The sequence below is a fragment of the Melozone crissalis genome, unplaced genomic scaffold, assembly GCF_028551555.1.
Source record: "Melozone crissalis strain CALT ecotype California unplaced genomic scaffold, PUWL_Pcris_2 ptg000251l_1, whole genome shotgun sequence".
NCBI classification, from domain to species: domain Eukaryota; kingdom Metazoa; phylum Chordata; class Aves; order Passeriformes; family Passerellidae; genus Melozone; species Melozone crissalis.
This window is the reverse complement of record NW_026536010.1, coordinates 1,354,228-1,375,194: the sequence shown is the minus strand read 5'-3', so window position 1 is coordinate 1,375,194 and position 20,967 is coordinate 1,354,228. Positions and strand designations below refer to the sequence as shown.

The following is a 20,967-nucleotide window of genomic DNA, read 5'->3' as shown; positions in this document are numbered from 1 at the left end:
CAAATGAACAAGAGCTGAGATGAGGGAATCCCCATGACATGTTATAGTTTGGAGCTTTTTTCCTAAGTTCTTTGGGTTTGCTTTTCCTTGCAAGAAACATCCCAAATTTGTACTTCAAATTCATTTCTAAGAATATTACCACATTCTCCCACATGCAACTCCCTGAGGATCCAGACTCTGATGCCTGCCAGAAGCTGTATAATCACCAGCTCATGGCCAGACATACCTTCACAAAGTCTGCAGTGACAATGGCCAGCTCTGTTTGGGATCCTGGCAGCCACACGGCTTTGATGATGAAATTCCCAGTGGCCAGTTGGGGATGAAGCACCAAATGATCAGAGACTGATCCAGAGCTGCTGAATGTTAGCACATGGCAATCCTGGAGTAATGGAGAAAATTGGTTAAATATTAATACAAAATGTTCACAAATATTTGAAGCCAAGAATGGAGTTAAAACTCAGCATTTCTCTTACAGCAAATAATGATTCAGAGAATTTAAATCTCAATTTCCTGCAGTGAAGATAAATAACATGATTTGAAAAGAAAAAGCCACAGAGAGCCCAGTTTTTTCTCAGCTAAATAACACATCTGTAGATTCTACACTGGGAAAACTGAATCTAAAATTGGGGGAATACAAAAAAGAGGAGTCCTTGCCAAAGAACACTAATTGTTACAGACTAGTTTTAACACACTAAGTTTGGGGGTGTTTTGTTTTAAGACAAGAGCCAAACATTCTTAAATACATTAAGAAATACTATTTCAAGGCACTGTCTCATCAATTATATTGTTCATCCAGGTCCTGCTTCTTTTACCTTATCTGTCTAGTAGGAAAGTGGATCAGGAGCCAAATTAGTGACAGAACTTTGGAGGCAGCTCTGTGCTAACTCCTCAGAGAAAACACACACAGCTGGCTTTCAGCTGATGTTTGCAGCTCCCTGGAACAGGGTTTGGCAGGCACTCACCTTCAGCCCACACACAGCCAGGTAATCCTCCTTGCAGGGATTCCCAGTCAGGCTCAGCACAGTGAACGGGACGGGCGCCGATGCCAGGCGGGTGAGGGTCAGCTTCCTTTTGCTGGAGTCAGCTTGTTTCAGCAGGGCTGAGAGCTGGAGCACTGTGATCTGCACCACAGAATGAGCTCAGTTACCTGACTGCAACTGGGGGGGTCAGGCATTTCAGTTCCAGATCCCAGTTACAGAACCACAGACTGAACTTGGTTATCTGTCTGTAACTGGGGGGAGTCAGGCATTCCAGTTCCAGATCCCACAGTTATTCAGTTGATCCTGAATCAGAACCCCAGAATCATCAAGGCTGGAAGGGATCCATGAGAACACTGAGTCCAACCATCACCCCAGCACCACCATAATCATCCCTGAACCACATCCCCAAGTGCCATGTCCAGACACCTCCTGAACACTTCCAGAGTTGGTGACTCTACCACCTGTCTGGGGAACTTATTCCAATGTCTAACCAACCACTCCTGCAGACAAATTTTTGTTTCTAGTAACTAATTTGAAGCTCCCTTGGTGCACCTTAAGGTCATTTCCTCTTGTCCTTTCGCTGAATCATGGCCCCCCACCTGACTCCAGCCTCCTCTCAGGTGGTGCAGTGAGGTGGGTGATGGCACTGAGCTGTTCTCACTGTTCCTGCTGCAGCAACTCTTTTTCTTTAACGATTTTCCCTACAAGAGGTTCCCCATAGCTACACAACACTTCACACCAGATTTCAAGATGGGCAGAACAAACCACAGCCCTGCCTGTTCCTCAGCACTGTTCCATGTCTCCTGGGAACCCCAGGATCCAGCACTGCTTCATTTCCCTGGGAACCCAGCGTTGTTCCATTTCCCTGAGAGCCCAGTGGATCCAGCCCTGTTCCATTTCCCTTGGGAACCCCAGGATCCAGCATTGTTCCATTTCCCTGAGACCCCAGTGGCTCCAAGCACTGTTCCACGTCCCTTGGGAACCCAGTGGCTCCAGCACTGTTCCCCTTCCCTCAGGAGCCCAGTGGCTCCAGCACTTGTTCCATTTCCCTGGGACCCCAGCAGCTCCAGCACTGCTCCAATTCCCTGAGGAACCCCAGGATCCTGCACTTTTCCATTTCACTGGGAACCCAGCGCTGTTCCATTTCCCTGAGAGCTCAGCGGATCCAGCTCTGTTCCATTTCCCTTGGGAACCCCAGGATCCAGCATTGTTCCATTTTTTCTTGGGAACCCTGGGATCCAGCACTGCTCCATTTCTCTTGGGAACCCAGCACTGATCCCTTTCCCTGGGAACCCAGTGGATCCAGCACTGTTCCCCTTCTCTCAGGAACTCCAGCACTGCTCCATTTCCCCTGGGAACCTGGTGCATTCAGCACAGCTCCATTCCTTGTGGGAGCCCAGCAGCTCCAGCACCACTCCCCTTCCCTCAGGAGCCCAGCAGCTCCAGCCCTGCTTCATTTCCCCTGGGAATCTGGTGCATCCAGCACTGCTCCACGTCCCGTGGGAGCCCAGCAGCCCCAGCACCGTTCCCCTGCGCTCAGGAGCCCAGCAGCTCCAGCGCTGCTCCATTCCCTGTGGGAGCCCAGCAGCTCCAGCGCTGCTCCATTCCCTGTGGGAGCCCAGCAGCTCCAGCATGGTTCCCCCTCCCTCACGAGGAGCCCAGGGCTCCCTTGGCTCACCTTGCCCTTCTCGTGGCTGACAGCCAGGTGCTGGCGGCGGCCGTGGGGCGAGGACAGCACGCACATGGCCACGCGGCGCAGCACGTGCGCGCTGATCAGCTGCCGGATGGTCTGGCCCTGGTCCCCGCTGTAGTTCATGCGCACGTTCTCAAAGGCGCCTTCCTGCGAGCCCAGCGTGGGGACCTGAGCCAGGGAAAGCATCCACAGGGTGTCACTGCAGTGTCTCTGTTCCAAAGCCACTCCCCCCATCCACACTCTGTTAATTCCTTTTGTACATACCATCAGCTGATCTGTCATTTCTACTGATTTGTCCAAGGTGTGAAGCTCGCTGAGAGCCTGCTGGGCACGGCTGCTGCTCCCCATGGCTGAAGCCTGCTGGAAGTTCACCTGGATGGCATCCATCAGGAAATTCAGCATCTCCAGCACCAAAGGTGCAAAGGAGAAGTTGGCCTACAAGAAACAGATCAGGCAAATGAGGAACAAGATTTCCTGATGGGAGCGGCACAAAAACCAAAAACTGCTTTTTTAAAGCCTGACACCCCTTTTTGACCCTCTCATCTCAGCTCACAGCCAACCCAGCCTGCCCAAGATGCTCATGATAACCCATCTGTGTTTAGCAGCTGACAATCATACCTGGGACTGCAGCTCCTCTCGACAGCCCTCCACGTTTCTGCACAGGCTGCTCTTCTTGGGCTTCTCCTCATCAGGGCCCTTGCCCTCGCTGATGGTGACCTTGGCCTTCTCAGCTGGGGACGTGCTCGCGTGGCGGATGACGCTCTCGGGCACACGGGGCTCGCTCTGGAACGCTGATTCCTTCATGGTGGAGCTCATCCCACTGCTGGGAGTTCTCTTCACCAGTGCCTGAGAATGACAGAGTAGCACTAAAACCCCAAACCAGGCTCAACCTGGCTACTGATGAAGTGAACACAGATTGTAAGAGCAGCAATTCGAGCACAGTTCTAAAGAAATATCATCCTGCATGTGACTCTCCACCCAAGGATTAAAAACTTTCCATATTTAAGGTATAATTATTTCATTTGCTGCTAGTGGAAATCACGGGAAAATGTGTTCTTTGCTGTGCAGCAAATTCTGTAAAGGCAGGTGGAATCCCAGGGGTCACTAGGACACAGATTTACCAATGCTCTTATTTGGTATAAAAAAAATTAATTTCCAGGCAAGCTGTAAATTCTGAGGGTTCATTATAAAGTCAAAGCCTTCAAGTCTTAGCACTGCTGCATACATAAATCCTGACATAACTTACTGCAGAACAGAAAATTGCAAAGGACTTGAAAATCTGAAGACATAAAGAATTTACCAGGCAGCTGCCATCCTCCTTGGCTCCACAGTCACAGAAGAAGGATCCGTACTTGGCGTAAGAAATCTCATGATCCTTGTGACAAACTTTAGCACAAACTGTGCAAACACCAACCCCATCAACCATCTTGCAAGTGTGACAGTGGTACCTGCCCAAAATAAGCCAGGTGAGTTTTGACAGGCAGTGCCCTGAGGCTCACAAACCACACTGGTTTCCTTCCCAATGGCCAGAAATACCAGGATGAAACTCTGAACACAAGCTTAAGATTCTTACCAGTGTTGATTCATGAATTCTTTCTGTGTGATGGTGAAGGTACACAGTTTGTTACAGAGAGAATCTTCATCCTATCCAAAAGAAAATTGTTTTAGGAAGGTGTCATAACGGCAGCTACAGTGAAGTACATGTACAGAATAAATTCCCAAGAAACCAAAGGTACATTTTAACAGCAAATTTTAGCAACAGTGAACTAGAAGGCAGCTGTATCAAACCACATGGAGAGAGGAGACACATTGTAGTAATGTGAAATGGTTAACAAGAAAAAGAAACAGTAACAAAAATATTGATAAAAAATAAAGAATACTCCCTAAGAGCTTTTTTTCACCACCCAACAGTGCTTAAAGTATTAATCCAAGCAGCTTGCTGATAGAAAAACTACTAACTGCCAGCCAACCAGTAGGAACAAACCCATTTTATTAAATTTCTTCCAGTTAATTAAAAATTAAATAAATAATCTTTATAAATATTATTGAAAATAAATAAAAAATCTTTATAAATATATGTGTTATATATATTATATTATATTATATTATATTATATTATATTATATTATATTATATTATATTATATTATAATTTATATATTATATAATATTAGATATATAATATAATATAATATAAATTATTAAAATATATATGTTTATTATATATAAAATAAATAATATATTGTTAAAATAAGATATATAATATTTATAAAATAAATATTAAATTTTTGTTGACATCACAAAGCCAACACATCTAGTCAGGAAGGACAGATCCTCTCCTCCAGACCTGACACGTTGGGTCCTTCACTCAGTGAACACAAACTCTCAGCTGATAAGCTGAGTGATTTGGGAGGTGTAAACCAAGCTCTCCTGTCCTCTGCAGCACCCACTGTGTCCCGTTCTCGGCTGTTTTTGATGGCCTGGAAAGGCTCGGGATGGCCTTGGGACAGCCCGCGCTCCAAAGGACCAAAGGAGTCTTCAGGTTTTTTCTCGCTCTTCAGTGTTTATTAGTTTTTATCTACAAGATTTTCTCTCGGCCCGACAGAGGTCTGCACAGCACGTCAGCCATGAGCACACTGAGAGCCCTCGGGGCGGTCACTTATCTTTATACCCAAAACTACGTATAAGATATTTACCTATTTTCCCCAATGCCTTTCACCCTTATTGTCAAGTGCACTTTTAGTAAGAACCAATCCCAAAGTGCCACCACCACCACAGAAGATGGAGGCCAAGAAGAAGAAGAAGAAGAAGGACAGGACACGCCCTAATTCCTCCATCTTGTTTCTCTAGAAACCCCCTGTCCTGAAATTCTAAAACCTGTGTTTCACACTATAATTCACCTAACCCTTCACCATTTATCCTCTTGTGATCCTCTCATCCTCATACAGGTGTCGTCTCCTGTGCAGGATCAAAGTTCAGCCACCAGACACTTCTGGCAACGTTCCAGGACCTCCGAGCCCCCCAAGGGTTGTCTCGGTGACTCTGCACATCAGGAATGTTGTGCTGAGATCCCACACCACTGTGCCTGCTGCCTACCGAGTCCTCAGCCTGGGAGTCCTCCTCCTCCACGGCCAGCTCCTCCACCCAGTCCGAGTCCACCTCGATGGCGCGCTCCTCGCCGTCCACAGACAGGTGGCTGGGGCCCTGCCCGCTGCTCTGGCTCAGGGCGTTGGTGACATCGGCCAGGTAGGACACGATGTGGCACGTGCACTCCAGGATTGTCACGTGCTGGGGAGCAAAGGCAAGGAAAATCAGAGCCCACAGAGCTCACAGCTCACAACAGCTGCTACAGGGCATGAATACAGGACAGACACCCCCTGGGCAAATTGGTTTAAAATTCCCACCAGGTTTTGTCCCACCAAACCAGGATAGCTGAACCCAGGCCTGGGAGTCATTCCTGCAAGCACAGCACCAGCACAGGCCTTACCTTGCCTTGCATGACGTTGGCATTCATTTTCTCTACCACGTTCTTTTGAGACAGGTATTTCTTGCTGCAACACACAACACTGGGAATTACTACAGAATGGTTCAGGATGGAAGGGACCCTAAAGCCCATCTCATCCCAACCCCTGCCATGGGCTAGGACACCATCCACTATCCCAGGCTGGACTAAAGCCCATCTCATCCCAACCCCTGCCATGGGCCAGGACAGCTTCCACTATCCCAGGCTGGACTAAAGCCCATCTCATCCCAACCCCTGCCATGGGCCAGGACAGCTTCCACTATCCCAGGCTGGACTAAAGCCCATCTCATCCCACCCCTGCCATGGGCCAGGACAGCTTCCACTATCCCAGGCTGGACTAAAGCCCATCTCATCCCACCCCTGCCATGGGCCAGGACAGCTTCCACTATCCCAGGCTGGACTAAAGCCCATCTCATCCCACCCCTGCCATGGGCCAGGACAGCTTCCACTATCCCAGGCTGGACTAAAGCCCATCTCATCCCAACCCCTGCCATGGGCAGGGACACCTTCCACTATGTCAGGCTGGACCAAACCCCATCCAGCTGGCCTGGAACACTTCCTGGGATGGGGAGTCCAAAACCCCTCACTCCAGCTGACAGCCTTTGGGAAGTATAAACTCAGTCCTGACCAACTACTTCAAGCATTCAGTTTGCTTTAGATTAACAACAGGGAATGCATAATTGCAGTAACTAAACCATCCAGAGTAAAGAAACAAAACATGATTGTTTGGAACACATGGACACAGAACTGCCTCCCTCAGACACTTTGTATCCCAAACAACAAACAATAAACTAAGAGAGAAGGGATTATCTGTAAACATAAATTTCTGTCCCCAAAACACCACAATGTTAAAAAACTCCCACAAATGAAGCCTCAGCAGTACAGAGCTCACCCTTACCATCTGCCCAGCCAGTCCACAGCAGCACCATGAAGCTGGAGGTGTCCTGCCCCTTGTCCTGCACTGGCCAAAGTTGCCATGACGACCATCAGCTCAGGAAAGCCCGTGCCGTCCCCATTGGCCAACATCTCCGTTGCCATTGGAATCAGAGTGCTGAGCAGAACAGTGCACACGCCTTCCCCCACTTGGCTGAGCAAAAACAGGAGAGTTTCACACAGGTACCACTAAGAACCAGCACAACTCACACCAGATTGTTCTGGAGAGCAAGAGGAACGCAGAGCACACACAGGACAGGACCAGGGCTGTGCTTTACCTGTTCTCCCGCACAATGTACGTGGTGAGGAGCTGCAGCAGCTGCCTGTTCTCCTGCACCACGTCCAGCTGGTCCGAGTCCTTGGGTGGGGACATGGTCATCCTGGTCAGCCAGGCCTGCAGCCTGACGGGCTCCACACAGGCCAGCTGGGCCAGGGAGCCGCAGAGGCGCAGCAGGCTGGGGTTGGGGCTCTTCTCAGCTGGGGGGAAAGGGACTGTCACTGACAGATGCTCCAAGGAACACGTGTGGAAATGGCTTTCCTTGAAAGCATGAAGCTGTGATCCCACTCCCTCCCACAGATTTTCTTCCAAGCAGCTTCCAATCTCAGGCAACATAAGAACAGTGTGAAGTGGAAAGGCAGGAGGGAGGGGATCCCACTGGCACTTACTCAGCTGGAAGAGCTTGGTGAAGAATTTCAGCACCCTGTTACAGAACTTGGCCGAGAGGTTCTCGTTGGCCGTCGCCATCATGATCTGCACCAGCTCTCCACTGTACAGAGGGGAGGATTAAATCAGCTTTGTAAAGAGCAGCCCATTCCCCTTTCCCACTGGCTCCACTTCTCTCCACCCTCACGTTTCAGGCTGGCAGGAGTTTGTGTTAGCACTGCTCAGCAGCCAAACCACAGAAACTGCTTTCAGGCAAACAGCAAACCCAGCCCAGATCAAAACTCATAAATGGGCTCCTCAGTAGCATCTCAGTGTTCTCTACATATCCAGTCACAAAAGAACTGGCTTCAAAAGACCTTCTTGCTTATCTTTCCCTTCCATACTAACAATGTACAGCCACCAGGCTGCTTTCATTCTGAACTGTTCAACAGGTAGAGAGAAAAACCACGCAATGGTCACCTTTCTGATGGAGAAAGCCTTTCCTCTTGTTCACCTCACATTCAGAACTCTGTGGTTGTGCTAGGCTGTTTCTATCACAGTTCTTCTAGCTGTTCTAGGCTGCTGCCAGCACAATTTATCTTTATGGTTCTGACCCCTCCTCCCCACTCTTAAAATTATCAACCTGTGTCCCCACAGAAGCACTGAGAGAATTTGGGATTTTGCAGCTTGGAGCAGCATCTCTCAGAAACCTGCTCTGACAGAACAACCATCCTGCAAGATTCCCCACTGATCACTAACGTGAGGTCTCACTGAGTATTTGATTTGGACAAAGATCCAAGTCCTCACCCCCTCAGAGTCTCTTCCCACTCTCCTGAACTGCCTGAAGGATATCCTGGCTCTACAGAGTCTGTATTTTCCTGCACAATGGCATTAACATCACCTTGGTGTCTACACTGACAAGCTAACAGAACAAGGATGAGAAATAAAGTCCTTGGAATACAACTTCCATGGTGACTTCACCTTTCTGAAAAGAATTCCTCCATGGCTTTTCTGGCCTGGCTGCTCTCCAGCTGTTTCTCCAGGTGCTGCAAACATTCCTCCAAGATGGACTCATCCAGGCCACTGAGGATTAAAAGAGGAATAGACAAGGATCAAATACATGAGGATGAAATAAGAACATTTAAAAACAATTTCAACAATCGCAACAGTTCTGAGAGGCCAGAAGTGATCCATTTGCCATTACAATTCCAGTAATTTTTCCTAATTGAAAGCAGCTCTTCTTCCAACAGACAGGAGAAAAACATTTGATGAACAACTTTACATAAACACCAACAAATCCACCAAGTTAGAACAGAGGGACACATGATGCTGTAAGGCAAGTCCCAGCCAGAAACCTAAAATAACCCAGACCTTTCAGACACCTCTCACACAAATTCCTATAAAGAGCTGCTCCTTTTACACTTTAAGTCTCTTCTACTGTTACTCCTCCCCATTCTATCTTGCTTTCACCCCCACACCACAATTTTGGTAACGTGAAATAAATATCTCATATTTATAGTATCCAAGTACAGAAGCTTTCAACAGATAAAAATCAGCTGATTTTTTCTGTTCCAGAAGCATCCCTGCTGTAGCCAATCTTTGCACACAGCTTTGTTACCTGTTTGGGTCAGAGTGATGGGCCAGTATGTTATAGCACCCCGTGATCAACTTCTCATAAACACGTGCCAGGAACTCATCAGAGTCTGCTGGGCCCAGGATCCTTTCCAGGGAGTTGCTGCTGATTTCTGCCACACTCTCTGTGCTGCTCTCCAGAAGGAGGGGCAGCAGGGAATGGATCACCTGGGGTGGGTTGGGATCATCTGACCAGCTTGAAAAGAAAAGGACACAAGTTAATTCTCTGCATGATGTAGCATAGATCATCCCTGCTGGAAACCAGAATTCACATTAGGTGAGGCACAACTCTGGATGGAAGCTGGTGATGAAAGGTGGGATAAAAACACTGGCCCAGCCATTTTCGCCCTCAGAAAAAAAGTCACCCTTTGGAAAATTTTACATGTTACTTTTGCATATATACAGTCACAGCATCTGCCTAGACAGTCCCACTATCATATATCCTGGGGGCTTGTCTGCAGTGTCAACAACTACTTTTTGGTTTCAGAGTACTTTAGACTAAGTCCCTGAAAAAAATGGCATTCCACTTTCCCTTGAACATGAAAAACTTCACACAAGTGAATGATAACAAAACACAAATGAATTAGTTAGATTCCTATCGTGTCTGTTTATATCCCCTTTTCTTCAAGTCCATATCTGACAAAAAGGTTTCCCTCAGAGAGCTTTACTTTTGGAGATACCACAGAAGACAAAAAGACTGACTGTCATTCATTTGGTATTTGGAGCTGTGAACTGGAAGGTTTAGGTCAGAACCAGCAGCAGGTCAGTAAGTGTTGCACAGACACAGAGCAAAGCAGCCAGCAGAGTGAGGAACACCCAGGGTAACACAAGGCCTGACTTACATGATGAGATCCCCGGTGAGCCTGACCAGGGACAGCAGGGTGTGCTTGAGGGAGGCTGCCAGGGGCAGGCTCTGGCTGCAGAGGGTGCCCAGGTGAGCAGCCTGCACGGCGCTGATGTAGCTCTCTGCAGGGATGGTGTCGTTGGCAAAGGCGTTGCGCTGGGGAGGGACACACACACACACACACACACACACACACATATCAGAGCCTGGAGCTGGGACAGAGGCACACACTGCCCCCAATCCCAGCAGTGCCTGCAGCTGCACTCACACCACAGCAGGCCCTGAGCATGGACTCACCCACGAACCGATGTTGGGGAACTCGTTGGTGTGGATGTTGTTCCAGGACTCACACAGGGTCTGCACAGCTGATGGCAAGTTCTGGACAAGGGTTGGACCTGCAGTTACACAGAACAATCAGGCACTGAATAAATTCAAATGTCTACAAGTAAAAATCATCCCTAAGTGTTTAAGAGCATCCCAGCTTCATTCACTTAATTAAAACTGCAGAAAACATGGCATAAATCCTAATGCCAACATTTCCTAGTTCCCCTTATTCCATGCCACAAGCTCCAATATGGTTACAAAAACATTTCACTGATCCAGAGGAGCTCACAAGATCATGATCCTTTCAAGGTTTGCCCAACTGTTTCAGCTGGTAGGGTACTGAAGAGACTTTGCAGTGTGCTTTGTATATACCTAGCAAAAACTAACAGTAAGATTAGGACTAAGCCTTTTGTCCTTGGGTGCATGTGGCAGCCATCTTGACATCTTCAGTGTCACGCTTTCTATAAGCAACAAAACGTTAAATTTGGTGGGTGGCTGGTCGATGATTTATCATCATGGTTTGTATTTTTGTTTGGTTTTTGGGGCGGGGGGGGGGGGGGGGGGTAGTTCTGGGATTAATTCTATGTCTGTTTGGGGGAGGTTGTGGAGTGATGGAAGCATTGTGGGAAGATGCACCCTGAGGCCAGCAGTGCCCTGCCCTCACCCAGAGTGTTGGCCTTGCAGCGGCCGGAGCCGATGGCCAGCACGGCGGCGTAGCCCCGCAGCTTCTCCTCGCAGCCTCTGCTGTCCGAGCTCGCCTCCTCCGAGAGGCTCCGCAGCAGGTACGACCTGCAGGAGGGAGGGAGAGAGGGGATTCACCTCAGCTCTGCAGCTCACAGCTCAGTGTGTCACTGGAGTGACAGATAAAACACAAATTTCTGAAGTTCTGCCCCACACTTCATCTCACACCACTAAGGGACTTGTGGGCTTTTATCCCCTCTAAGCTACTTAGCAGGAGAAGTGCCCAAAAAGAAAAAGCTGATTTACTTTTGCTTTCTTCTACACAGGTTCTAACGAGAGTTTGGAAGAATTTAGATTTTTTAATGTAAGAATTAACTCCCCCTTCTCTTTCTTGATGGTCTGACAGCCCTCAGAGAAATAACCCTAAGTAGCACTATCCTTGAGGGTGGTTTTATCTTTGGAGGAAAAGCTGGTTTTGCAAACTTGCAAGGAAGCTTTGGAAGATCAGACAAGGAGGCTGCTCAGAAATAACAAAGTCCCATGCATGGCTTGAGAAGCTACTTGCTATTCTTCTTTTAAAGCAATGGACCCTCTAGAGGACACAAAGTAATTAATTCACACCATAAAACTCCCAGGCACTTCTAAGAAAACAACACACAAAATGCACACAAAGCACAGCAGGAAATTGTGTTGCTGCTGGAAATCCCAAGGACTGTACCTGGTAAAAGTAGCATAAGTGTCAATGAGCTGCAGGGTAGCAGGGAGGAGGTTCTTGGTTATCTCTGAGGACTTCTGGGGATCAGTTTCTGCAGCTGACTTGGAAAAGTGCTCATCTAGAGAAACCTGGATCTTGGAGATGGCAGCATCAAGGGTGTAAATGGATTGTAAACTGGGGACTTCGTGCAGCTGGAGAATGGTTGTGCAGTCGACAGCACAGAAAGAAGAGATCTGCAAACACAGAAGATGGAGCAGTAAGTGCAATCATCCCACAGAAACAGAAGTTTGCAGGTCCAGCTGCACTCCCACACCTCACCTGTCGAGCAAAGTATTCCTCTGCTATTTCCACATCGTACTTCACTGAGATGCACTTGCTGGAGGTCAGCTCAATGAGAGGAGTAGCATGCTCAGCCTTCATGCCCTGCTTGATAAGGTGATCCTACAAATGCCAAAATCCAGATCCATCACACCTGAACAGTGCTCTGGAACTAACAGCTTAGAAAAGACAGGAACAAGTGCCCCCAAAACAAATCCCACGTGCAGTCAGTGTCACTGTCACTGTCACCACCCCCAGAGCTGAGGCTGTACCTTGATCCACACGACATAGGAGGGGATCTGCAGGCGGGAGGACCAGCGCAGGGTGTGCAGGAGGTCACAGTCACTCATCTCAGGGGTGTTCATGGCCAAATGGTGCATGTAGTTTCTGGAGGGAGGCAAAATCCCCAGGATACGCCACAGGATCAGGAAGTAGTACTGAAGAGCACAGGCTTCCTAAACAGAGCAAGAACAGGTGGAAAAATTAGTACAGAAAGATTGCAGTCTGCATCATTACAGCTACTGAAATATCTCCTCAGGGGCTCCACACTCCTGCAGATGTGCCAAATCACATGAACACATTCTGGACTGAGTTTCTGTCATGTTAAACAATAAAATATGCAACACAGGAGTGAGAAAAGAAAAAGGAAAAATGATACAATTTTCTCCTGTTTAATAGTGTTCGAGCCACACCTCTTGGAATTACCATGGACTTAAAGCAAGTCTGAAGCACATTATGAATTAAAAGCTCAAGAGATGTGCAGGCACCACAAACACTATGGTCAGCTATGAGATTTTTAAATTCCTCATTACTCCAAGCACAGTCCAAAATACTTTGGTTAAATACTTTGCTTGAAAATACAAAGTTTAAAAACTTGTTATTCTTCCACACAGGCAGCCAGACAGTCTTACCAGTGCAGTGACATTTTTGTTCTCCCTCCTCCTGAGTGTATCAAACTGGGAGCCAGCAGCCAGTAATGAGGTGAGGGCTGCGTAGAGCTCGTCGTACTTTGTAGCCCTGGAGAAAAGGACCTCACACACCTGCAGGAGATGAGAAACCAGGACCCTGCTTTGCAAAGCTCTTTAAGCATTCAGAATACCCACAGCCCAAAACCTTGCAAAATAAAGTTCAGAGAGAGGTTCTGTTGGGACTGAGGATCAATGGACTGGGGATAAGGAGCAGGCAGGAGAGCCCAGAACCCTGATGGCAACAAAACCCAGGGAGAAGCTAGAGCAAAGTGATGAGAAAACAACTCTAAATGTGCCTTTGTCTGAATCCCAAGCATTCCTGCAAGTACTACAACAGATCTTCACAGATTTTGCACAGTGACTGCTCTGACATCCAACTAGGGGTAAGAAGGAATCCCATGTTATCTTATGTGGCCACTTTTCTTTTACCCATTCAGTGAAAGATTCCTGGTCCCTCTTTTTAACCAAGTCTTCCCTTCTTGTCTGCTTTCCCTGGCACTTGGCAAACCCCCATGGCCCTGTAGAAAGTCTCTACCAGCAGTGCCATACCGTGCCGTCCAGACGGTTCAGATCATCCTCAGAAGCTTCTGGAGACAGGATGCAGTAGAACCTGGGCTGTGGAGCAGAGTCTGCAATGTGAGAACAAAAATTAACCTTCAAGTGGCAGTTTAAACTGTGTTACATCCTCTCCTCCATCCCCACAACCTCGTGCACTGTATGACCCCTAGCAGATCCCAAGCCAGCTCCATGACCCATTACAGGTGCTCTAAGCTGTGGGACAGGCAGCCAAAGCTTTCCTACTCCTACAATCCTGGCAAAATGAACACACAATTATTTTTAATTACTTGTTGCATACTCCTAAACTTTGAATTTTGTTTAATAAAATAATTCTTGCATTATTAGATGCATTTTTACCTATTTTAACTATGGCCATTAAAAGCAGGAAAAGATGCCCAAACCAAAGCACAGAAAAGGCTCTCATTTATTTATAAAAGCAAATCTTGCAATAAAAAATTCCTTACATTTTCTTTCTTACCTGATGAACAGTGTTTGGTCCAGTTTTCTTCCACTTCTTTAAAGCCATGATAAAGTGGGACAGATGTTCGTCTGCTGCTGTCCTGGGATCCACTCACCCAGCCAATGGGTGGAGTCAGCAAATTATATTGTACCTGAATTAAAAAAACAAACAAAAATCCACCCATGGCATCCTTGTCACTGAGGAGTGGGGGGAAAATACCACCCACAGGGAAAGAAACACAAAATAGAAACAGTCCTACTCAAAACACAGTATTCCCCACTTCTGGGGGAAGCCCTGGACCCTCCCTGATGGTTTTTATTCTGGACTGAGCAGTTTAAATCCATGGCCAAGCTTCCCACAGTTGGAAAAGCCAGGCACAAAGCACCATATTGTCCCATTAATGAGGACAGTCCCAAAAACCTCCATGGTCAAACATTAAATCAAAGGAAGTACAAAAGGTATTCAAGAAATAAACAGCCAAATATTAAAGATATGGTGGGACAATCATCTTGTCCTTGCTAGGATGCATTAAGACACCAGTCACACCAGGAATTTACACTTCAACTGAACCTGCTGCTAGGAACTTAATTAATCATTCCTTGGAACTCTGAGGTAAATCAAAACTGATTTACCCACAAGGGTCATGGAAGGAACACACCAAATGAGTGCCCATCACAGATTCCTGCTGGGTGACCAGTTCAATATCCCACTGTCAAAGCCTTACCTGCTCAAACAGGTACACAGGGGCCTTGGAGTACTGGTGCAGCAGGTAGTCAAACACCAGCAGCAGCCGTGCCACGATGAGGGGCACAGAGCACTGCTGGGTCTCCATGTTTGCTGTCAGCTCCACGATGGTCTGGATACAGAGCATCATGATGGATCTGCGGCCCCTCTCGGAGAAATTGTGGAAAATGAGCAGCAGCAGCTGGAGATGCTCCACATTCAGATCCTCTGTGTCACTGGGGAGAGTGCCCTGCAAGGCGTTCTGCTTCAGGGTGCCCACAAACCTGGCAACAGGAGAGGAAGTTTGCCAAGTTTAGATCCCTCTTTAAAATCTCTTTAACTAGAAATAATTTTGTTTGTCTGCTTACTGTTCTAATACTGGCAATTTCACAAATTATGTATTGGAATGAGACTGTATGAGCAGTAAAACCTACAGAAATTAAATCAGTGGCAAATATATTTAGTGGAAAACAGGAACAATCATTCAAATGGAGAAGTGGTGATTCAAACCTGTTCATTAGAGCTTTAAACCACCTAAACCCTATCAGTGAAAGCCAGGTAATGGCAGAGGGGAACAATCTTAGCACCATCCTAACAGGACCTATCAGAAACCTGCTGAAAAATAAGAGATCCTCCTTCCCTTTTTACAGCCAGCCTTGCTGCAATTCAGCCTCCTCCCCTCTAACTCCTGAGTGCAGGAATCATTTCCTGGGCTCTGAGTGAAGGATTCCCAGCATAGCAGACTGACCCTCTGCTCCCCCCAGGGATCCCAGATCAGTGAACACACTCACTTGGAATGCTGGGGCCAGAGAATTCTCACTTGACAGGAAATGAGAGGTAAGAGATGAGTGATTTCCAGCTTAACATGAAATGATCTCACCTTTCCCAGACTTTAAGGCACTCTGGAACATCAGGATCTCCCTGGGCAGTGGCTTTATGCTGCCAGATCAGGAGCAGTCGGGACAGCACAGACAGACTTTGAGGGTGGATGTAGAGAGGCCATGGACCTTCAGAAAAAGGAGCAACTCCCAGCTGCTGGAGAAGGGTGTTCTGGAACAAAACAGGCTTGTTGGAAAGGGCCAAGTCTTGTCTGATGCTTTAATTAATTACAAGTATGATCTGAGCATACAGCTGACAGTAACCAGCAGGGCTCTCAGCTCTGCTCACACAGCAATGCCTCTCCTGTCTCAGACACAGGGCAGAGCTACTGAGAGACACCCAAAGCTGTCACTTCACCACCTAAACACAACAAAGTCTCAACACCAAGGCAGAAAAAATGGCATTAATGAGTTTTTCTCATTCACTGCAATATCAGAGCAGGAGGGACTATGCTAATGTGTTCAGAACCTGTGAATCTGCAAGAACAGCCCTTTGGCTGATCACAGCAACATTTGCTTCTTTTCAAATGTAATAAAAAGACTCATGGATGAAAAGTCCAACTGCTTTTAAAAATTAACAAACAACAGAGTGGTTTTTAATATAGTAGAAAACAGCCCACAAAGTATAGGAGTTGAATTCAGTGATGGGTGAAGCAGATTCATAACCTCCATGACAGGGTTAACTCAGGTCAGCCTATGACCCAGCAAAGAAACCTAGAGGCTACAAAGTTAGGACATGAAAGCAAAAGGATTAAGTTGATTCTCTCCTGAGAAAATCCAAGGCCTTTTGGCATGAGTCCTGACATCAGAGCAAATCTGTAGGAATGTCTCTTGATAAACTCATGGATAGAGGCAACTCTCCAATCAAAATACATAAACTCATTTCCTTCTCAGCTCTCATCACCTTCAAAGTCCAGTGGATTAGTCTGAATTCTAAATGTTAAGTTTACACTGTGCAGGATGTTTTGTGCTGGATGACTGCAAAGGTCATTCAAATCATGGGACTCAAGATATTCCAGCCTGCTTTTGCAGAATATACTCAAGGCCAAATGGAACAACCAACACACTACTCAGGGTGTGGAGAACCCATATAGAGGCATAAACAGACACCAACACTTCTTCATTTTATTTATGCATTCAATCCCAGCTCACCTGCAGGGCAGGGGACTGAAGATCTGAGGTCACCAAGGAATGGTTGAAGTGATACAGAGCAGCAGCAAACTCCTCATCTGACGTGCCTGTAACACAGGGATCGAGAGCCCTTACCACCTTTGCTCTCCAGTACCTAAAACTTTGACTTGAAATTAAAAAACAGAGACACCTGTGGGCTATAGCAGAGCTAGGTGTGCTCACTCACCCTTCAGGCCATCCTTGTCCACCTCCTTGATGATGCTGGCCAGCGTGGCCATGTGCTGCTCCGACAGGGACACGCTCAGGTAGTTGCGAATGAAGTTATTCCTGGAGTTCAGCATAGAAGAAGTGATAAAGTTCAAAATGTTTGAAGCTAGGCTCAAAAACTGAAAAGAAAAGAGAAACACACTATAGAAACAACAAAAGCAGAGGGACAACATTAAACTAAACCACCAGCAAAATAAATCAAGTCCCTTAAACCTCACCCCCCTGCAGTGGAGGAAAGGTGGCAAGCCAGCTCCCTGCACTGTGGTCTGCACCAGGACTGATTCCAGAACTCTCTGAGAGGGTTGGAGGCCTCCAACTTCTCCACTGCAGTTCTTATTTTTGTCTTTACACAATGGAGTTGGAGCTAAAGGCATTCTATCAGCAAATTATTCACTTGCAGCTCTGCCCCCATTTTCCCTCTCCCTCTGTAACCCAAACAGAGACAATCTCCAGCCTCTGCTTCCCTGGCAGCAAAACTCCTGAGACACTCCAGAGGAGAGGGAGAGGGAGAGGGATCCTTCTCCATAGCCACAACGCTCCCTGATTCCCCTGAGCAGTGCAGAAGCCCCTGCTGTTTCCAGCCCAGCAGTGCCTGGCAGGAGCAGGGTGCCAGGGGCAGTGCCTGGCAGGAGCAGGGTGCCAGGGGCAGTCAGTCCCTGGCAGGAGCAGGGTGCCAGGGGCAGTGCCTGGCAGGAGCAGGGTGTCAGGGGCAGTCAGTCCCTGGCAGGAGCAGGGTGCCAGGGGCAATCCCTGGCAGGAGCAGGGTGCCAGGGGCAGGCAGTGCCTGGCAGGAGCAGGGTGCCAGGGGCAGTGCCTGGCAGGAGCAGGGTGCCAGGGGCAGTCCCTGGCAGGAGCAGGGTGCCAGGGGCAATCCCTGGCAGGAGCAGGGTGCCAGGGGCAGTGCCTGGCAGGAGCAGGGTGCCAGGGGCAGTCCCTGGCAGGAGCAGGGTGCCAGGGGCAGGCAGTGCCTGGCAGGAGCAGGGTGCCAGGGGCAGTCAGTCCCTGGCAGGAGCAGGGTGCCAGGGGCAGTCCCTGGCAGGAGCAGGGTGCCCAGCCCAGCAGTGCCCCCCAGCCCCCAGGGCAGGCTGTGGCCGTACCAGCTCGGGGTCCTTGCGGCTGGCCAGGATGTTCCCGTTCTCCCCAGCACTCTGCTTGTTGGGGCTCTTCACCCTCGGCGAGCTCTCCAAAGGAGGGGGTGGAGGGGGTGGTGGTGGTGCCACTTTCTCCTTGCTGGGAGAGATTGTCTCTTCAAACCACTGCCCCAGGATTGGCTCACTGTCGTCATCTAGCACACAGGGCAGGAACAACAAACCCATACTGTTATAAACAAACATTTCACAAAACTACTCAGCCTGAGAAAGGCCTAAAACAGAATTTCACTGAGCAGCCTAAAGGTGTCAGCTAGCTACATTTCTTCTGTCCAAATCACAAGGCAAAGCCCTTTCACAGAGGTCCAGCAGGAATTTACACAATGAAATTATTACCACTCTCCTCTTAAGCAAATATTGTCAATCCCAGCCACTCAGGCTTCAGTTTACACACAAGAGCAGTCAGCACTACTCCTGCCACACAGACCTTACAAACTGCTCTGTATTCTCAGTGTTACAAGCCATAGTCTGAGAAGGCAACAGCACAGTAGCCAGGTTTCCATTAACTGTGAAAAGCAGTGTAAAATCCTGAGCTGCTGCAAACTCTCCTACCTTGGCTGCTGTCCTCCTCAGTGCTGCTGAAATCATCCTCATAGTAAGTGTTGGAGTCAGTGGAGGCACTGGCATCGCTGCTCATGGAGCCCTTCCTCTGGCGCTGCAGGACACAGGCCTAAAGAACAGCACAACCAGGAAAAGTCTGGGATTATAAAACAGAATAATTTGAAAATAAGAGTAACTTCCTCGTGCCTTTTAATTGTCTTCTAACAATTTGTCTCAACTAGTTTATTAACAGTTTTTCAAGGTTTAAGTTGTACTAAAAAATACACAGGATGGTTGAAAATAAACAATCTATGCCAAGCTTGTAAGCAACACTTGAAGTAACAGTTCCAATATAAAATCATCTGTTACCAATGCAGCCTTTTCATCTTCCCACTAAAATCACAAGTACCACTGAACTTACAAAAAACTGCATTTCCATTAGCACAAGTTTGTCAAATTTACATTTCTGAAAAGAGGAAAGAGAAAGGCCCTGGCTGATGACTTTTGAAAGCAGAATTGTATGTTCTCAGCACAGCCCATTTGTTAAGTGCTGACCATCGGGAGTGGCTCAGCTCCAGAAGTTCTCTAGCTGTGTGCCAGTTCCTACCTTTCTGTAGGAAGTGGAGAGCAGAGTCAGCAGCAGATTAGTGAGTGGCACAGAGTCTATGAGCCGCTGGATCCTCTGGATGGACGTGCTCTGAGCCATGATATCCAGCACTGCTGGAGGGCCATCACTCTCCCAGCCCTGGAGGATAGAATTTCAAATTGAATTGACAGAAAAATAAATTGGTAGGAGAATTCCAAGTGTGCATCAGAGGAGAAGGCAGAACGCCTCAGGACAATGTCTGTGCTACCTGCATACCTTGTGCAACGCCTCCACCTGCAGATCTTGGAAAAGAGATGACAGCAATTTGATGGCATGATTTGCCAGCACCACTGACAGCACCCCAAACCCTTGATGCCTGCAGAGACAGAGAGGACAGAATGTCATTTCAGGGGGAAAATAATAAATATTCAATAAAGTGACTGTTTTGCTAAACTGGAGACAAGAACTTCTCTTCTTTCCAAGACACGGCACTTGAATTGCAAACAGAGGTAAAATTTCACAAGACCAACAAGACCCTGCAGCAGCTGTTTGCTGGGGCTGGTCAGACCCCTGGCCAGTGCCCCCTGCAGGGGTGTCTCTTACCCTTTGCCAGGTCCCAGCTTGGGAGACCCCACGCCCTCCTTAGTGCGAGCAATGATGTCTCTGACTCGAAGAGCAGCCAAGGGATCCTTCTCCTTCCCCTTATCAGCCAAGGCCGTGGGGCTGAGGTTCAAGATGAGGAAGAGGCTGTTCAGCAAACACCAAGCCCCGAGCAGCTGGAAGTTCTGATAATGCTATCGTGCCCAAAGTCGTGGGGAAGTGGGAAGAAAAAAGCACCAAAAAGACAAAACACCGTCAATCCAAAAGCCAAAGGGCAGCGGTGCAAAAAGGGTGAAAAGGGTACTGAGATGGAAATCTTACCTCCCCCCCTGCACGGCGTGAATTGCTGATGGCTTGTCCAATCATTTCATAGATTTCAAGCTGCAAATAAAGCCAAAACCGTAGTAAGGCACCCCACCAGACAGCAGCAAAAATAAAAACTCCAAATGCAATTGTATTTTACCCTCTATCCCTTTAACTCCTTTACCAGCAATGGCTACGTCCCAAAATCATAGCTGTGTATTGCAATGCAAATAAACACAAATTCTGTGCTCTTCGCTTGCTGAGGAGGAAAACAATGAACACTCTGTGGTTCACTTACACATTTCTGTACAATAGTAGCAGCATCATTTTCATAATCTTCTTCTTTAGAGCTCGTTGACCCAGTTCGTACCTGCTGGGTGCTGCCCACGTGCAGGATGGCCATGCAGGTGGCCACACTCACACCTCAGGGAAAACAAGTGCAGGGACATTCTTAGGAAGAGCCAGTCTTGGCACAAAATGTTCCTATTTAGCACATTAAGACATGTGTATTGAACATGTC

The 20,967-nt window shown here is 47.8% G+C and overlaps 1 protein-coding gene across 1 annotated transcript in view; it reads right to left on the bottom strand.

Moving 5' to 3' along the window:
- The window catches only part of UBR4 (ubiquitin protein ligase E3 component n-recognin 4), a 95,904-nt gene that overhangs the window by 65,980 nt on the left and 8,957 nt on the right, over positions 1-20,967 (bottom strand). Inside the window, exons 9-42 of the mRNA XM_054294488.1 lie at positions 20,746-20,870; positions 20,466-20,525; positions 20,148-20,338; positions 19,821-19,920; positions 19,566-19,703; positions 18,971-19,088; positions 18,368-18,555; positions 17,230-17,389; positions 17,025-17,110; positions 15,875-16,044; positions 14,996-15,278; positions 14,290-14,422; positions 13,803-13,882; positions 13,197-13,325; positions 12,558-12,740; positions 12,286-12,408; positions 11,971-12,200; positions 11,236-11,360; positions 10,545-10,642; positions 10,246-10,403; positions 9,390-9,599; positions 8,753-8,854; positions 7,795-7,895; positions 7,407-7,605; positions 7,094-7,282; positions 6,160-6,223; positions 5,769-5,960; positions 4,247-4,317; positions 3,974-4,121; positions 3,292-3,519; positions 2,938-3,108; positions 2,659-2,841; positions 963-1,121; positions 227-379 (exon numbers count right to left, since the gene is read on the bottom strand). Of these exons, the coding sequence (XP_054150463.1) occupies positions 227-379; positions 963-1,121; positions 2,659-2,841; positions 2,938-3,108; positions 3,292-3,519; positions 3,974-4,121; positions 4,247-4,317; positions 5,769-5,960; positions 6,160-6,223; positions 7,094-7,282; positions 7,407-7,605; positions 7,795-7,895; positions 8,753-8,854; positions 9,390-9,599; positions 10,246-10,403; positions 10,545-10,642; positions 11,236-11,360; positions 11,971-12,200; positions 12,286-12,408; positions 12,558-12,740; positions 13,197-13,325; positions 13,803-13,882; positions 14,290-14,422; positions 14,996-15,278; positions 15,875-16,044; positions 17,025-17,110; positions 17,230-17,389; positions 18,368-18,555; positions 18,971-19,088; positions 19,566-19,703; positions 19,821-19,920; positions 20,148-20,338; positions 20,466-20,525; positions 20,746-20,870 (5,048 nt within the window). The remainder of the gene's footprint in view (positions 1-226; positions 380-962; positions 1,122-2,658; positions 2,842-2,937; positions 3,109-3,291; positions 3,520-3,973; positions 4,122-4,246; positions 4,318-5,768; positions 5,961-6,159; positions 6,224-7,093; positions 7,283-7,406; positions 7,606-7,794; positions 7,896-8,752; positions 8,855-9,389; positions 9,600-10,245; positions 10,404-10,544; positions 10,643-11,235; positions 11,361-11,970; positions 12,201-12,285; positions 12,409-12,557; positions 12,741-13,196; positions 13,326-13,802; positions 13,883-14,289; positions 14,423-14,995; positions 15,279-15,874; positions 16,045-17,024; positions 17,111-17,229; positions 17,390-18,367; positions 18,556-18,970; positions 19,089-19,565; positions 19,704-19,820; positions 19,921-20,147; positions 20,339-20,465; positions 20,526-20,745; positions 20,871-20,967) is intronic.